This window comes from Fundulus heteroclitus, chromosome 11 (genome assembly GCF_011125445.2).
Source record: "Fundulus heteroclitus isolate FHET01 chromosome 11, MU-UCD_Fhet_4.1, whole genome shotgun sequence".
NCBI lineage: Eukaryota > Metazoa > Chordata > Actinopteri > Cyprinodontiformes > Fundulidae > Fundulus > Fundulus heteroclitus.
In genome coordinates, this window is record NC_046371.1 from 39,586,804 (window position 1) to 39,603,611 (window position 16,808).

Sequence of the window (16,808 nt, forward strand, 5' to 3'; positions counted from 1 at the left end):
GTCTCTAAAGTATTACTTTGATTTATGTTTTATGACATTTGTTTTTTATAGGGTGTAAGGATAGCTAAATACTTCTCCATAATGATTCCTTTTTGTTGCTTATCATAGATTGTTTGTTACTAATGTAATTTTAACATCCGAAAATAAGATTTAATAAAGATTTAAAAATAAAAAAGGACATTTCACATGACAGACATACCACGTGACAGCACGTCTTTTTTTGTTTTGTTTTTTTAGCCATTTCTTTACAGTTTAATTTGTATTTTTTAAGTTAAAAGTGTTCTTGGGCGTTTTGAAAGCTGTTGTCAAATAAATTGCGTTATTATTATTATAATTATTATAACACGCCTGGTACAGGAAATGGTGTCACTAGCGCCCCCTTCATTTCCAGAGTGCAATAGTCCCATTTCCATATAAGGTATGAGACTGACACTGGTCCGTCACCGCCCCGTTCCGCAGGCGGCAGCGAGGTGTACTTGGAAGGGAGCGGTTGGGAGGTGGACGTGATTGGAAGAGAGTGAACGTAGCTATATATATATATATATATATATATATATATATATATATATATATTCACCGTGGTATATATATATATACCGTGGTGAAGTCAAGCCAACTTCACCGCGGTCTAGCGCTACATACTTGGCCAATAGATCAAAAGGTTCGAAAGAAATGGGATAAAGCGAAAGTCATGGTGTTAGCAGCAGGATGCGCTGTACTAGTTCTGTTTGTGACGTCACATTCCGGAGCAGCCCAACTGAGGAATGTTCGGGCTCTTTCGCTTATACAGCAAGTTTTATCCAGATTACTTCCGAACGCCGCACATAATTTCCATATAATATAAATTTCTTTACTCTGGTGACTATTTGAATGCATCTGCGTTAAAATACATTCAGTCCAAGAGTTAGACTTTAAGATGCAGAAGTGAATTTCTCCATTGTGAGATAAATAAAGTTAAATTATTATTATTATTATTAAAAACAAGCCCTGGGATTACACCAAAAATTAAAAACAGCATTTTATAATCACCATTAACCAAATAACACAAATAAAACCATGGTAAGGTTTCTAAAAGGCTTCTTTTAACACAAATGTCTTAAGGCCTTTTATAAAGACCTCCACTTTTTGGGTCTCAGGGTCTCTTGGAGGGCATTCCAGAGCCGAGGGGCAATTGCCTGGAAGGCCCTGTCTCCCTTAGAGGAGAGTTTGGTCCTTGGTTGGTGAAGACAGAATGAGAAGGTGGTGGAGCTGAGGTTTCGTGAGGTAGTGTGTGGGGTGTTTAACTCGCTGAGGTAGGCAAGGGCAGTTCCATGTATATACTGTAGAGAATAGAAGACTCTGTTGTAAAATGTTTTATTTATTAATTTTAGCAGACTAAATGAAAATAGTTTTTCCATAAGTGGAATGAAGGGCTGGATGCAGTAAAACAGAATACGTTAATGAAAGCAGGAATGTATTTATATAATCAATTTTAATCAAATGTTTGAAAACCTTTCATCATAGTCAAGATAAATAAATTGTCATGTTTTGTAACCTGAACCCTAACACACCACACTCAAAATTTAAATTTTAAGTGAGTTTATTGCAGAGGATGAATGGTGGATGATGACGATCAGAGTCCAAACCAGGCTGGAGCAGGAGGCAGTTAATGGCTAGAGCTGGCAAATAAGATGGAACCGGAGCACGAAGGTGGCAAGACCAGCAGCACAGCAGAAAGGAGATAGGAAACCAGAACCACAGCAGGATAAGCAGCACGACTGGATGAATACTTGCAGGGCTGGAGTAAGAGCAGGACCAGGATAACAGCAGGCAGACGGTAAACTCAGGCTGGACAAGGTAAGCAGCGATGAGCAGTGGAACACAGAGGTAACAGTATGGTCCGACAGGGAAGAGCTAACTGAGGAAGGTTTAAATAGTGATGACAGGTGGAAAAGGTCCTGGCTTAATTAGTGGCTGACAGGTGTAGGTGATTAGTGGAGCATGGAATCTGGAGCTGTATGGGAGGCTGAGAGTGCCCTGAAATGTCCATGGTGCAGCAGGCAAGGCTGCACCATGACATCACTCCCCCCCCCCCCTAAGGCCGGCTCCAGACGGCCAAAAGAAACACAACAAAAAACGACCCTAACCCTAACCCACCCAGGGTGGGTGGTGGGAGGCTAGGATGGAGGGCCAGAGTCAAAACCAAAACTACCCAACCAGGGCGAACCAAAAATAAAGAGAAAACGTAGGCAAACAAGAAAACTTCTACACTACGCTGGCAGGCAAAAACCTAGGAGACGCCGGGGGAACTAGAGGACGTACTAACACGCCAGAAAAACAGAAAAATCTAAACACCAGGGAAACAGAGAAACTAGGAGGATTCAGGAGAACTAGCACAACAGGGAAACTAGGGGAAGTAGAGCGTAGGGACCTAAAGGGCGCCGGAATCCGTCCTAACGCAGGAACCCAGACACATAGACACTAAGGGGATAAAAACAAAAACTTAGAAAAACAAATACAGAACTAAGACCAAAACTACAAAACTTGACAGGGACTACAGTGCTAATACAAGAACTACAGGGCCAAGACAGGAACTACAGAGCTAGGACTGGAACTACAGGGCTAAAAAACATAGGTGAACTACAGGGACAAGGAATAACAGGGGAACTAGGAGGCAAAAACAAAAACTAAGGAAACTAAAACCAACGGCATCGTGGTGGGCGACCCCGACAAGGTAGAGCAAGACATGGGCGTCGTGGTGGGCGACCACGACGAGGCAGAGCAAGACGCGGGCATCGTGGTGGGTGACCCCGACGAGACAGCATCAGATTCGGGCGTCGTGGTGGGCGACCCCGACGAAGCTGCAAAGTCAGGTGTGGTCAGCGTTGGAAGAAGACCCTGGAAGACACGGGGCTACCGACTAAGGGCGGCGCCAGGCCACAGGACATAGGACTACAGGCTTCAGAGGTCACAGGGCTACAGGCCACAGAGGCCACAGGACTACAGGCCACAGAGGCCACAGGCAGCGCCGGAATACAGGAAACTGGAAACGCTTGGCTACGTGCTTCAGGAGATGCCTGGCTACAAGCTACAAGAAACGCCTGGCTACAAGCTACAAGAAACACCTGGCTAAAGGCTACAGGAAACGACTGGCTACAGGCTACAGGAAACGCCTGGCTACAGGCTACAAGAAACAGCGGACCCCCCTTGGTCCCCATGTCACTGGCAGGTAGCGGACCCTCCTGGGTCCCCGCATCAACGGCGGACAGCGGACCCTCCTGGGTCCCTGCCTTGATTGTAGGCGGTGGACCCTCCTGGGTCCTCGTTTCACAGGCAGACAGTGAGCCCTCCTGGGTCACTGCGTCGTAGGCCGGACTAGCGTGCTCGAGACCCACGTCGGACGCCGGGCTGGCGTGCTCTGGACCCACGTCGGACAACGGCTTGGCGTGCTCTGGACCCACGTCGGACGCCGGGCTGGCGTGCTCTGGACCCACGTCGGACGCCGGGCTGGCGTGCACTTCACCCACGCCGGACTGCGGAATGGAAACTGAGTCTTTTGCTGTGGTCTGAGCAGGAACTGAGTTTTTGGCCGCAAACTGAGCAGGTACAGAGTCTTTGGCTGAAGCCGGCGGCGGAGAAACAGGGTTCTTGGCATCGGAGGCATAGGTGAGTTGATTAGGGAGTAGGTCATCTCTGTCTTCATAAAAGAAGTCCCATAGCTGGGTCTCGTGGATTTGGGGCGCTCTGGCCAGATTCTCCTGGGCAGCCACAGCAACCACCCCTGACCAACTCACCAGGGGGAAAGAGGTGACATCGGACCCAGTAGGTGCTGTCGCAATGGCAACGTCAGGCTGAGCCTCAGGGAGCGCTGTGGTAGAGATCCGGTGCCGGCGATCCCTGCATCTATGTCGGGAGGAGCGTGGTACAGAGGGGTTGGCAGCTGATGGTGACAAGACAACGGAGGATCTGGTGGGCTCGGCCTCAGCAGCAGCAGCAGGATCGACCGGTGCAGCAGAGGTAGAAACGGCAAAAATGGAGGGAGCAGCAGCGGTATCAGCGAGAGGAGCTGAGACTGGATCTGCGACCGGGAGCATGGTGGGCTTAGCAGCAAAAACGGCAGGATCGGCAGGTGACGTGGAGGAGGCATCAGCGCAGGAAGCAGCAGCCGAGGTGGACAGGCTGGGTGGAAGCGACCTGCCATAGAGCCGGGCAAATGCAGCCTTCGCGCTCCTTTCTAACTCCTCCATCAGCCCCGTTGCTTTGAGGAGAGGGAGGAGCTCCGCCTTGCCCTTCAGCAGGTTGCGAGTCTGAACCAACGCGTCCACCTGCCTCCAAGGTGGACTGAGTGTGGCGACCTGGGCCAAAAGTTCCCGGAGTTGCTCAATCAGATGCTCCGCGTTTCTCTGTAGAACCTGCTCCACTGCGCTGTTGTCTGGAAGCGGTTTGAGATCTATCCTGCCAGCTCCTGCACAGAAGTTCTGTGTGGGTGTCGGGTTCTTGTGGTCGGACCGTTCTGTCATGTTTTGTAACCTGAACCCGAACATACCACACTCAGAGTTAAATTTTAAGTGAGTTTATTGAAGAGGATGAATGGTGGATGATGATGACCAGAGTCCATTCCAGGCTGGAGCAGGAGGCAGTTAATGGCTAGAGCTGGCAAACAAGATGGAACCGGAGCATGGAGGTGGCAAGACCAGCAGCACAGCAGAAAGGAGATAGGAAACCAGAACCACAGCAGGATAAGCAGCACGACTGGATGAATACTTGCAGGGCTGGAGTGAGAGCAGGACCAGGATAACAGCAGGCAGACGGTAAACTCAGGCTGGACAAGAACAGGACAAGGTAAGCAGCGATGAGCAGTGGAACACGGAGGTAACAGTACGGTCCGACAGGGAAGAGCTAACTGAGGAAGGTTTAAATAGTGATGACAGGTGGAAAGAGTCCTGGCTTGATTAGTGGCTGACAGGTGTAGTTGATTAGTGGAGCATGGAATCTGGAGCTGTACGGGAGGCTGAGAGCGCCCTGAAATGTCCATGGTGCAGCAGGCAAGGCTGCACCATGACATAAATGTGTTTTTGGAAGCTGACCATTTGATCAAATTTCTGTGTTTCTCTGAGTTTAAGAACAGACAGAATGAGCAGAAATTCAGATTATGTTTTTTCTAAATATTCGAAAATCTGTCATTATCTCCTTCGGCACAATGTTTTTTCATCAATCTTAAACTCTTTATATGTTCATCCTTCAATTCAAATGCTTTATTGTGATTTTTTTCATTTACAGTAATTTACAGCAAAGCGTATAGGGGTGAGAAAGTATATATTACTCTGAATATTTTTAAGTATCTCGTATTTTTCTTAGTATTGGTCTTCAGTTTGAAATCTTTTTATCGTGACAGCCCTGGTTAATACCATGATACTTTGTAGGGTTTTTTTTTCTTCAGATTATCATATTGTAAGAATCTTATAGCCAGGGGTGCACATAAGATTTTTAGTCTTGTTCCCGGGGGAGAACTTAGGGTTGTTAATTGGTGCTCACATTTTTAAATACATTTTTCCTTGACCCACTTCACAGAAGGAACAAAAAAGAGGGATTATGTAACATGTACTTTAATTTTAATTTGTACTTTGACTGTATATGAAGCCAAACTGTAAAAAGCTTGATCATTTTCTTATAACATGACTATACTTCAAGATCTTAAAACGAAATGAGCAAATATCTGCTTTTCTAACACTAAATTAAATTACAGCTTTTTAATCTCTTCCCATAGTTACTATTTCAAAGCACAAAAACATCTGTTACCATACAGAATATCTTCATCCTCATCCTCACTTTCTTTGTCACTGTCTTTAACCATTTCACAAACAGAAGAGGATGTGGATGCACCAGGCCTCGTCCTTTCTCCCTGCTTTAACCTGCAATTAACTGTTTGCATCCATAAGTTTCCAGCTGTATTTTTGGGTCAAAGGTCTGTGATGAATGTGGAAAAAAGGATGTGCATTAGAGATAAGAGATGAGAGTGAGATACGCAGGATATGTATTTGTTTTTTATGATATTCAAATGTGAGAATCCTCTTTCACATTCAGCACTGCTCAAGGGCAGTGTAAAGGACATGATAAGGACCTTCTGAATGTTGGAGTAACTGTCAGGATTGCTTGTCTTCACTACTACATTCACCAGGTCATGCAGAGAAGAGGTTGCCAAACGCTTTCCAGGTTGCTTTAAACACATCCACTCTCTTAAAGTGGAGTCTCTGTGAACAGACATGTTGGCCTCATATTTCTCAAGGATGTTACTGAGGGTTGTGTTGCCAAAACTGTGGAGATCTTTCATTTCAAGAGATCAAGTTGTGGCATCCAAAATCAAGAACTGATCACATAATTATAATAACCATAGAGTTTGAAGATTTATTATTAACATGAACAAACTGGAATCTGTCAGGCAGATAAGATTTAAACCATCTTAATGATTTCCCCTTAAACCTTACAGTATGTTCAAGTACTTCTAGGAGAATATTGTGATCAACTGTAAAAAATGCAGCACTGAGATCTAACAGAACAACTACAGACACCAGTCCATTATCTGAGGCCATGAGAATATCATTAGTGACTTTCACCAGAGCTGTTTCGGTGCTATTATGAGCTCTGAAGCCTGACTGAAACTCTTCAAATAGGTCACTACTTTGTTAGTTTTTACATAGTTGATTAGCAACTACTTTCTCAAGATATGGATATAGGTCTTCACTTACTGAGGATGAAATATTCATGTTTGGAGGGATGCCTGTGATTTTATTTTTAATGTAATCAATTTTATTTATGAAGAATCCCATAAAGTCATTACTGCTGAGAGCAAAGGGAATAGATTGATCAACAGAGCTATGACTCTGGGTAACTTTGGCATCTGTACTAAAGAGAAACCTAGGATTATTTTTATTCTTCTCTATTAATGATTAAAAAAAAACATGTGGCTCTAACTCTGTGAAGGGTCTTTTTATACAACAGTAGACTGTTTTTCCAGATTAAATGGTAAATGGCTTGTACTTGTATAGTGCTTTAACTAGTCTTGACAACCTCCAAAGCGCAGTTCAGTCATTCACCCATTCACACACACATTCACACCCTGACGGTGGTGAGCTATGTTAGTAGCTACAGCTGCCCTGGGGCAGACTGACAGAGGCGAGGCTGCCAGACACCGGCGCCACCAGGCCCTCTGACCACCGTCACCGTCAGATTAGGTAGGATTCCTCTAGATGTGTACAGAGCCATTTTCTCTCCAACTTCCTTATGTTGTGCTTGAAAGAACACAGCTCTAAATTAAACCAGGGAGCCAGCTTCCTGTGAATAATCTCCTTTTTCAAGGGGGCTACATTGTCTATTGTAAAACGCAGTGAGGAAGTGAAACCGGCTACAAATGCATCAATTTGTGAATGGGAAGAAATAACATTGCTACCATCTCCTGGACATTTCTATGATACAGAGGAATTTAAAATGGGGACAGACTCTTTAAATTTGATACAGCATTATCTGGTAAGGCTCTAATATGATGAAACCTTCTTTTGGGGGTGGTAAACTCAGTTAAAATTTTTAATAACCTCAAAGGTTAGTTGTGCAGTGAGTAGCGTTGTTGCCTTGCAGCATGAAGGTTCTGGGTTCAAATCCAACCCTGGGTCTTTCTGCATGGAGTTTGCATGTTCTCCCTGTGCATGTGTGGGTTCTCTCCGGGTACTCCGGCTTCCTCCCACAGTCCAAAAACATGACTGTTAGGTTAATTGGTGTCTCTAAATTGTCCTTAGGTATGAGTGTGTGTGTGAATGGTTGTTTGTCCTGTCCAGGGTGAACCCTGCCTCTCGACCATTGACAGCTGGATATAGGCACCAGCACCCCTCGCGATCCCATGAGGGATAAGCAACAATCCATTTTTCTAGAGGACTTCTACATTGTTTTTCCTATTCACAGGACAATTCTGTGGAGACACGGAGAAAGGCTGCCATCCGTGGCTTAATGGTGTACCTTAAGGAAAAGGAGGAGCAACTCTTCAAATAGGAGGTAAATCAGACACCACTATACTTCACATAGAGATATTTTGTTTTCCTGTGGTTATTTTATACATAAGATTTAAAAATAACATAGTAAATATATGTTGCATTTTCCAACCTACTACAAACCCTTTGAACATTCATAATAATTCTGACCTACTAGGATCGAGACGGGGATTGTACGGACCTACTGATGAAGATTGTCACAACACGAGGTGGCTCTGATCCAGCACATGCAAAGGTTGTCATAGAGGGAATAGAGGTCCTAACAGATGTGGATATTCCCAGAGTCTGTGCCTTGCTCATGGGGCTGATATACGCACTCAACCTCAGCTACCCAAAAGGACTAAAAAATACTTTTGAAGTATTTCAAAAGATCCTCCTTGAGCTGGATGATCTGAAAGCTAGTCCCAAGGTAATGTCACTAAAAAATAAACAGTTGTACTAGAAAGAATGAGTTAGACCATCCTCAAATTAAAGAGGAAAATGTTGCACTGTTTTTTACAATGTTATGTTGAGTAACATAACTATACAGAAGGTGTAATGTTCAAAGTGCAGTCTTTTATTTAGAGTTCAGCTATAGTTCACCTATAGTATAGTGCACCTATAGTTCAAAATAATGCACTTTCTGTAATGCAAAAAAAATATATCAGTCTGATCAGAATGAGTGTCAAAATGTTAGGTATCTCTGAGACAGTTTTACTGGGCTGTTTTATAGCATTTCTTTTATGGAGGCTACAGCTTTGTGTGCTATTAAAATGTCGATATGTAGCCTTGTTTGAATAAACCGTTCATAAAACTGGAATTTCAATGTGTAACTTATTCTGACATAGATAAATAAGTTAATATTACTAAAAAGAAATAAGGTAACAATTTGTGTAGACATTTCTGAGTAGAATCATAGGAAAATAAATTGGTTCCATAACTAAAAGGAGTCATTTTTACACAAAGAAAATTAGGTTGGTTGAACTTAATTAAGCTTGTAAAGGACAAAGAAAATCACATTGCCTTTGCTAAAGTAAATGAGTTTGCCTAACCAGATAAATCTTGTGGCACTGACTCAATTAGGGCTAAGTTGAAATAGCTTAAAAAACATCTACGCAAATTGTTACATACATTTTTTTATGTTAAGCCAGCACATTCTTTTTTAGAGTGTATAAACCCAAAACAATCTAACTTAAAGAAACAGTAAGTGTGCAATAGCACTTAATACATTTTTATTTTTTCATTAAATTAACAGTTTTTGATTTTAATTTTTACAAAGGAAATCTTTATTTACACGTCTTTATGGTATGAGGAAAAACATTTTCAGACTGCCATTACATTTTTCCTCTGGCAAACCCCCTAGTGGCAGATGGTGCCACACTTTGGGAATCCCTGTGTTAGCATATGAGATAAACGGAGAAGGGAAACTCAAAGATCTTGATAAGCCTGTGTGCTTTAAAGGAACAATCATTGATCTCTATTTATTCACTGGATATCCGATTGCCCGTTGGTAGTACGCGTTGCTATGACGTCACCAGCCGCAATATCGGTAATCCATAGTTACAACAAATCAGAATGTAAACAACACGTGCACTACAGCATCAAACAACGATGATTTTCTCATTTTCAGGGGAGCTTAAGACTTTTAAAATAAAGATAAATTCATGACTTTGACACACACTTGCTGTTTCATAGCATCAGTAGATTACTGTAATTTATGGTAAAAAAAATAGGCACATCACATTGCATATTCAGTATGAACTCTATGAAGTCTATAAATCATGTAATATAACATATTATACAAATCCATCACGACAAAATGAGTGTGTAAATGGAGCATAATAATACTGTACTTAGATATTAAGAATATTACACGCGCACGCACACACACACACACACACACACACACACACACACACACACACACACACACACACACACACACACTATCTGATGATGTGCCATAAGTGCTAAATTGATTATGTACATATAATATACATGTATTGATTACATTGTTATGGTAATTACATATTACATATAATTTCATAATTTTACATCAAGACTGAATTACATGTCTGTTAATGCTATAGTATTTTTCTATTTGCAAATTATGCATGCATGATGCCATATACTTTTATGCTGTGTCTGTGCATTAGCCTTTAAATCGGACATAGATTTACAATAGAGCTAAATTAATTAACCAGTTTAATCACTCCACAGAGCTTCAGTTTGTACACTAGCAAAATCACATACATTTGCAAAATAAGAGGCAACATCAAATTCATATTTTGCTTTCTGCTTATAGTAACAACAAGAAATGCACTATTATACTTCAACGTCCAAAAATTCACATGGAAACTCCCAATAATAAGAAAGCCCTCATGGTTAATAAATGTTCTCATTGTAGAAAATGCAAATGCTATTACAAGATTCACGTACTACCATACACACTCAGGTGTACATGTATATCTATACATTACATATACCGCGTGTGTATGCACACACACACACATTTCTGCCTTTAATAATATTGCAAGTAACTACACACGTTGGCATGTTTTTGGTGTGACTCCGTGAGAGTAGGGAGTACCAAGATGGTAGCAAGTGACTTCATGTTTTCGGCCAGTTGGATATCCAGTGAATAAATAGAGATCAGTGGGAACAATGGGTAATAATGACACCTAGTGGTTAAAATCGTAACAACACATACACAATGCCTTTCACGGAGACCGGCCATTTATCCAACGATCCTGCGGCTATGAAATTCCACAGAATTTTTACTTACACAGGATAGGCATATTATGTATTCTGTTCTGTTTCTGGTCTGCTTCTATCACTGGCTTCCATGTTAGCAGGCTGCTGCTTTTTTACCAAGATAAAATACCAAATGCTGTGCTCTCTACCTCTAATTTTGAAAGGAGAAAAACTTGACTAAGACATGTTGATGGAGAGGACCGATTGTTAATAGTGAATATTACTTTCATCCCAGGTGACAAATTATAATGATTTAGGTTGATTTTACAGTAAATATCTTACTTATAGGTCCTTCAAGGCGGTGGCAATGAAGTCAAGCAGCACAACAAACTTGCTCACGGACCAACACCCTGGTCTTCATGATTAATTCTGACAAGTTAGTAAATTAAAGATCTTGTTAATAATTTAATAGCTTAAACTTATTATTGATGTTAGCACAACTGCTGGTCCGCATTAATGTGTGATTAGCTGTGGCTAGCATGCTACTAGGCATGTGTTACATTTGGGTTATTTATTTAGCATTTATTTGTACACTTATTTAACTAGCATTTGTGATTCTATTCATGTTCCATGTTAAGATTGGAAAGAGGTGTTTTTCATGTTAATAGCATAAAAAATGGTATTGAATATTTTCCTGGGTATAGATATTAAGTTTGAAATGTTAGTATTGTGACAACCCTATATTGTAATAGGAAATTTGAATTGCCACATATTGTATAGAACCACAAAAAGTTTTTTTTGAACTGCAATGTACAACAGAAGACAGGATGTTGTGAGAACAGTATTGTATACAATTTCTGCCAGCAAGCTGAATGAATGCTGTGTAAAACAAAGCTCATCTTCCATAGCAGTACCACTAGAATGAATGAACATCTATAAAGGTCATGTGCCAAGTCTGCATGGGTAAAGTTCAGCGATGTGGTGCATAATTATAGGCATGTCAATTCACTCATTTACGCAACTTGCTCTTAGTGCACTGAAACAGAACAGATTAATTCATTTCAGCCTCGGGTAGTTTCTTTTCAAAGATCAATGAAGATTTAAAATAAAAGAAACTGAAAAAATGATCAATGGGAATGGTGTTCAGCAGTCAGACACCTACAGTGTATGTTGCTATAGACCCCATAATTCTTTGTTTCACACATCACTTATGTGTTGTTCCCTTTTCATAAGGTTTATTTACTATGACACATTCACAAATTGTCTGTTATTGTTGGTACATGTTCAGGTAAATTAAAACAGTATCTCAAGAATGACGGCTGCTAAATCAATTCCATTTCTGTTCTGTGTGCTAAGAAGAGGAATAAATAAATACGTTCACAAGATAACACTGGTATCTGGTTCAGTACTTAAATAGATATTTCACTGTTTTTAACAGCTTTGGGCTACCTTTTTCAGCCCTAGTTCAAAATCTAAACACAAAGAGCAGTTAAACTTTGACAGGCTTATTCTACACCAGGGGTCGGCAACCTGCGGCTCTTTGATGCATTTGATGCGGCTCAGCTGTTGAAAACAATTATGTCACAGAGCTGTGTCCTCATGCAGGCAGTCGTCAATGCTGGCTGACGAACACTCCTCACCAGTTGGTGGCAGTAATGCGCTCTGAAAAGATGTTTGCCAACTGCCAATAAACTCAAGAAGAAGAATTAATGCTTGCTGGGTGGCTGCAGAGCGAAATATACACACTGAGCGCAGAGAAGGCGGCATTTTCAGATGTCTACGGATTAAAAGAAAAGTATTCCGAAAGTACCGTTAATATGGGATGAAAATCAAATAATCCAACCATGACGTGCGTTTACTCGCACCAAGCTTTATTCAAAATAAAAACTCTGACATTAGCAGAGTTGATGATTTCCATAAAACAATAGAAGTTTTGTACTTATACCAAAAAAAAAAAAAAAAAAGGCAAAGATGCGTTGGTTCTGCTCCCGGTCCATTGTGTCGCAAAAAAATGTGTTATATGCAGTGTGTGTTTAATTTAAAATTTCAAAAGGGTTTTATGGCTCCCAGTGTTTTCTTTACTGTGTGAAACGGGTCCAAATGGCTCTTTGAGTGGTAAAGGTTGCCGACCCCTGTTCTACACTAAACAGATACTGAAGAAGAGTGGCTGTTCAGGGCGTAATATAAAGAATTTTTTTCAGCTGTCAGAGTTGACCCAATCTAAAGACATCTACATGCCAAAAAAAATTAAATCACTTTTTTTAAAGAAACAAAAGAGTTACCAAATCCTTAATTCTTTCAAAAAGAGTGTGTCAGCATAGAAGAATAATCCAGGTCAGACTTGAATGTCTTTAGTATTTTATATTTTGAATTAAAGCTGCATACCTGTGCAGGCATTTATAGGATAACAAAATAAGTATAGGTGCTTTGGCTACAGAATACTGAGATGTACTACAATGTATTCTGATCAATAAATTGGAAAGCATGTTAACAGGGTTGACATTTACTAAAATATTCATTCACTGCATTCCTAACTGACAGATGTAAAATTGTGTCCTGATACTGCATAATGTGTGATGCACTAAAGGCAAGAATTAACACATTTTATATGTTTATATAAATGTTTATGTTTTTTTATTTAACATTTACCACTTGTTGAACTTGCAAAAGCTTTTCATCAGCAAAAAACAACACTTTGAACCCTGTAGAAATTTGGATTATTGTAATTAAATTAATTGTGATTATATTCTAAATATGCTTTCATGTAAATTTATAAACCAATAGCTTATATCACTTTGCTGTAAATTACATTCTGTGTGTTGGTGAGGGAGTGAAAATGTGACGGAAATAAGGAAAAGCTCTTTCCTCAGGAATTTTGTAGCCAATTTACAATCTCCAATTTTGAATTTTAACCGATTTCTCTTATTATAACTAGGTAACTTTTAAGAAGATGTAAGAGCAGTATTTACAATATTATTTCAGCCTTCCTGTTGTGAGCAGTCATTTGTTATTTATACCATGTTGTGTGCGTATGAGAAGTGCACATTTTAAACTGGCTTTGGCATCAATATCTCTGTGAGCCTGACTGGTCTCACAGCAGTCCACAAGACAATGCACTGGAACCCCCCAGGAAAAAGTTTTTTTTTCCAAAATGCTCACAACATTCCAAAAATCCAACATGCTCCATGACAGATAGAGATTTAAAGCTTAAAAGGCTAAAACAGAGGACCATTCTGTACTTGGTTCAGCTTGTTATCTACTGAAGGTATTGATCTAAATGAAAAGCAGAAATGTGTCTGCATGCTAGACAAGAGCAGTTCTCTGTTAAATAGCTCTTTACATTTGAGTTGTTCATCTGATTTAATTCTTAAATTCCTCAGTTGTGGCGGTGATTTGTCTTTACTCTGTGTTGTTGAGTGTTGCAAGTGGGACCTGGGAGTACTGCTATGTTACTATTTCTACGGCTGCTTCTAACTAGAGTTATCACACTCTGTGTGTAATAACTTTGTAATAATGCTTTGTGATTGATTTGATCTGGATTGAGATATGGGGATCTTAGAGACCATGACCTTAAATCAGTACAGTTCTCACACACATGGCCCGAACTGGTCCACTGCAATGCAGCCCCATACAAAACAACCTGTAAGCACAGTGTATTATGGCACCTGTCTTTCAGACCTGGAATTAAGTTCTCCTGAATTTTGAGCTCCAGAACTTCATTCTTTATTTCAGTACACATGGCCTAGCCTTCCCTCCTCATATGCCTCAATGACCCTGTCACCCTTAGCCACCATTCCTTCACTGGAAAACTTTTGATGATGCATGACCACTGCAGACTGGCACAAATTCCCAAAGTGTCCGAGTGCCAAATTATTATTTGAAGAGACGTGACCCCAACCTGGGGAGAATACAATAATTTAGTAGTAAGTAAATCAAAGAGGGGTGGTGGCCTCCAGGTCCAACTGCTCCCCTCAAACAATGCTGTTATTTCAAGCATGACTCAGCCCCCTGGGAACAAGTGGCCGTCAGAGCACTAACAATCGGTCAGTAACCTGATGGTCAGTAGCTTGATGGTCCTCTTTCCCATGTTGGCAACCAGTTCTGATTGACACAGTTGAACTTGTTGACTAGGTGGAGGCACTGCTTATAAGGCTGAGTTTACCTGAAACTCCTCAGACTGAAGAAGAGATGAAATGTTTCAACAAATAAAAACCCATCCAGAGGACCTACTTAACTTTTTTTTAATAATCAAGGGTACAACAACAATGCATCCACTATCAACATATTAGAATATATTTATAAGAACTAAAATGTGTACAATTAACAAGTGTGTATATTAACTTTTTTGTTATTTACTTTGATTTCTGAAGGGGACTTGTAGAGCCCATACTGATTCACAGTTCCAAGAGGATTCCCGACCCTTACTCTGGTACCCTACTAACCATCACAATTTGCCCCTTTTCAAACTCAAATGCTTGTTGCTTAACCCATTTCCCTGCTTCTAACGCATTAGCTTTGAGGACAAAATGTTCGCTTTCTGCCTAACATTTCTTTTTCTTTTATTGATTTCATTATTTCAGTGGCTTATTAATTCACTGGTGTATTTAACTCATTCTATTTATTTTCCAAAGGTAATTATGGAAGGACAAAGATGAATTACTAAATAACACTGACAATGGAGCTGGAAAGTAAAGAGAGATAAATTCAAAACATTTAGATCAGAGTTGATAAACCGCTTTGATTATTTCAGTCAGAGTTGCATGCCAGCCCCTCAGTCTGATACCTGAACGGACTGTTTAATGCCAGGTGTAGACCAGGTTAGACAGGTTCCCCCCTCAGAGAGCAAGGCTGCCAGAGGAGAATACACGGCTTAACTTGCGTGACCTGACCACGCTGTCGATGTGGATTAAAGAACTAATACCTAATCAACTTAGCAGCAAAGAAACAACAACAGTCGCACCGTGCAGGTGGATCACAATGACTGGCTGCACGCTGCACACTCTCTCTTTGACACTCATTACTGATGTACAATTGAACATGTGAACATAAAGCAAGCAAGCAAACAGAAAACTAAGAACAACTTGACTACTCAAGGTTATCCGGACACGATTAAACTTTCACCGAAGAAACAGTCATATGATGCAGCTCAACATAACTCGTGTAGAAATACTTGCAGACAGAAACGCTAAAATGCATCTCACCGATCGCTTTACTAAGTAGAAGCTCCGCCAGCAGTCATGATGCGGTCAGAAAGGAGCAAAACCCGTCCGACACATCAGCAAAGTATCTGACTAATTAGCAGCAACCAGCCCACACATAAGCGTAAAGAAGTGTTGCAAAATTTACCTTGCTCCATCAACGTGATGGCCATACCGACCAGCACAGCCCAGTACATCACATTCTTCATGATGCTCATCGATCCTGCTGGGGTCCAATCGGAAATTAGTCAGCGATCTGCGAAAATCCACAAAAGTCCAGTTCTCCCAATTCTCCGGGCTGGCTGGAAAACATCCACCGATGCTGCGCAGAACAAATTCCCACCTTCACCAGCGGGGATCCGACAGCGAGTGGAGGAAAGTTAGCAGCAAAGGCAGCGATCACTTCCGGCCGGTTCCCGTCAAATAAGAGACCCTTGCTGCTCCTCAATTTTACATGAGCTGACAGTTGTCCTGACGCTTTTATTTTGAAGCGCCAATAAACACACCTCCGGGTCTAATTTGATTCAATTAGGTGAAGTGGTCCTAATAACGGTCACTTTTCCTGGAGGTGCTGCTGATGTTATTTAGCCATTATTGGCCTTTTTGTAACAAGCTCGCATTTTTTTTTTTTGGCTGGTTATAAAAAGTTTTACCCTGTGTTCTTGTACCCCAAGATAAGTTGATCAAAACCTTAGTAATAGATTTTGATAAATGTACATTTAACAGTTTAAGAATCTTACCATTAGAACCAAAAGCCAGAGAGAGAGAGCGAGAGAGATTTATATCAACAGCACATACTGTCTATTAGTCTTCACAGGTGTTCATCAGAAATATGAACAAGTTCCTTCAGAGATTTTTATCAAAGATAAAGTAATTGCAGCGTGTGATCCTATGTCATGATGTAGAACACTCAAACTGA

The 16,808-nt window shown here is 41.0% G+C and overlaps 1 protein-coding gene across 1 annotated transcript in view; it reads right to left on the reverse strand.

Annotated features, from left to right (window-relative positions):
• Nucleotides 1-16,245, reverse strand: part of ntm (neurotrimin) — a 546,008-nt gene extending 529,763 nt beyond the window's left edge. The window contains exon 1 of the mRNA XM_036143495.1: nucleotides 16,038-16,245. Within this exon, the coding sequence (XP_035999388.1) occupies nucleotides 16,038-16,107 (70 nt within the window). The 5' untranslated portion in view covers nucleotides 16,108-16,245. The remainder of the gene's footprint in view (nucleotides 1-16,037) is intronic.
• Between the last annotated feature and the right edge of the window lie 563 nt (nucleotides 16,246-16,808).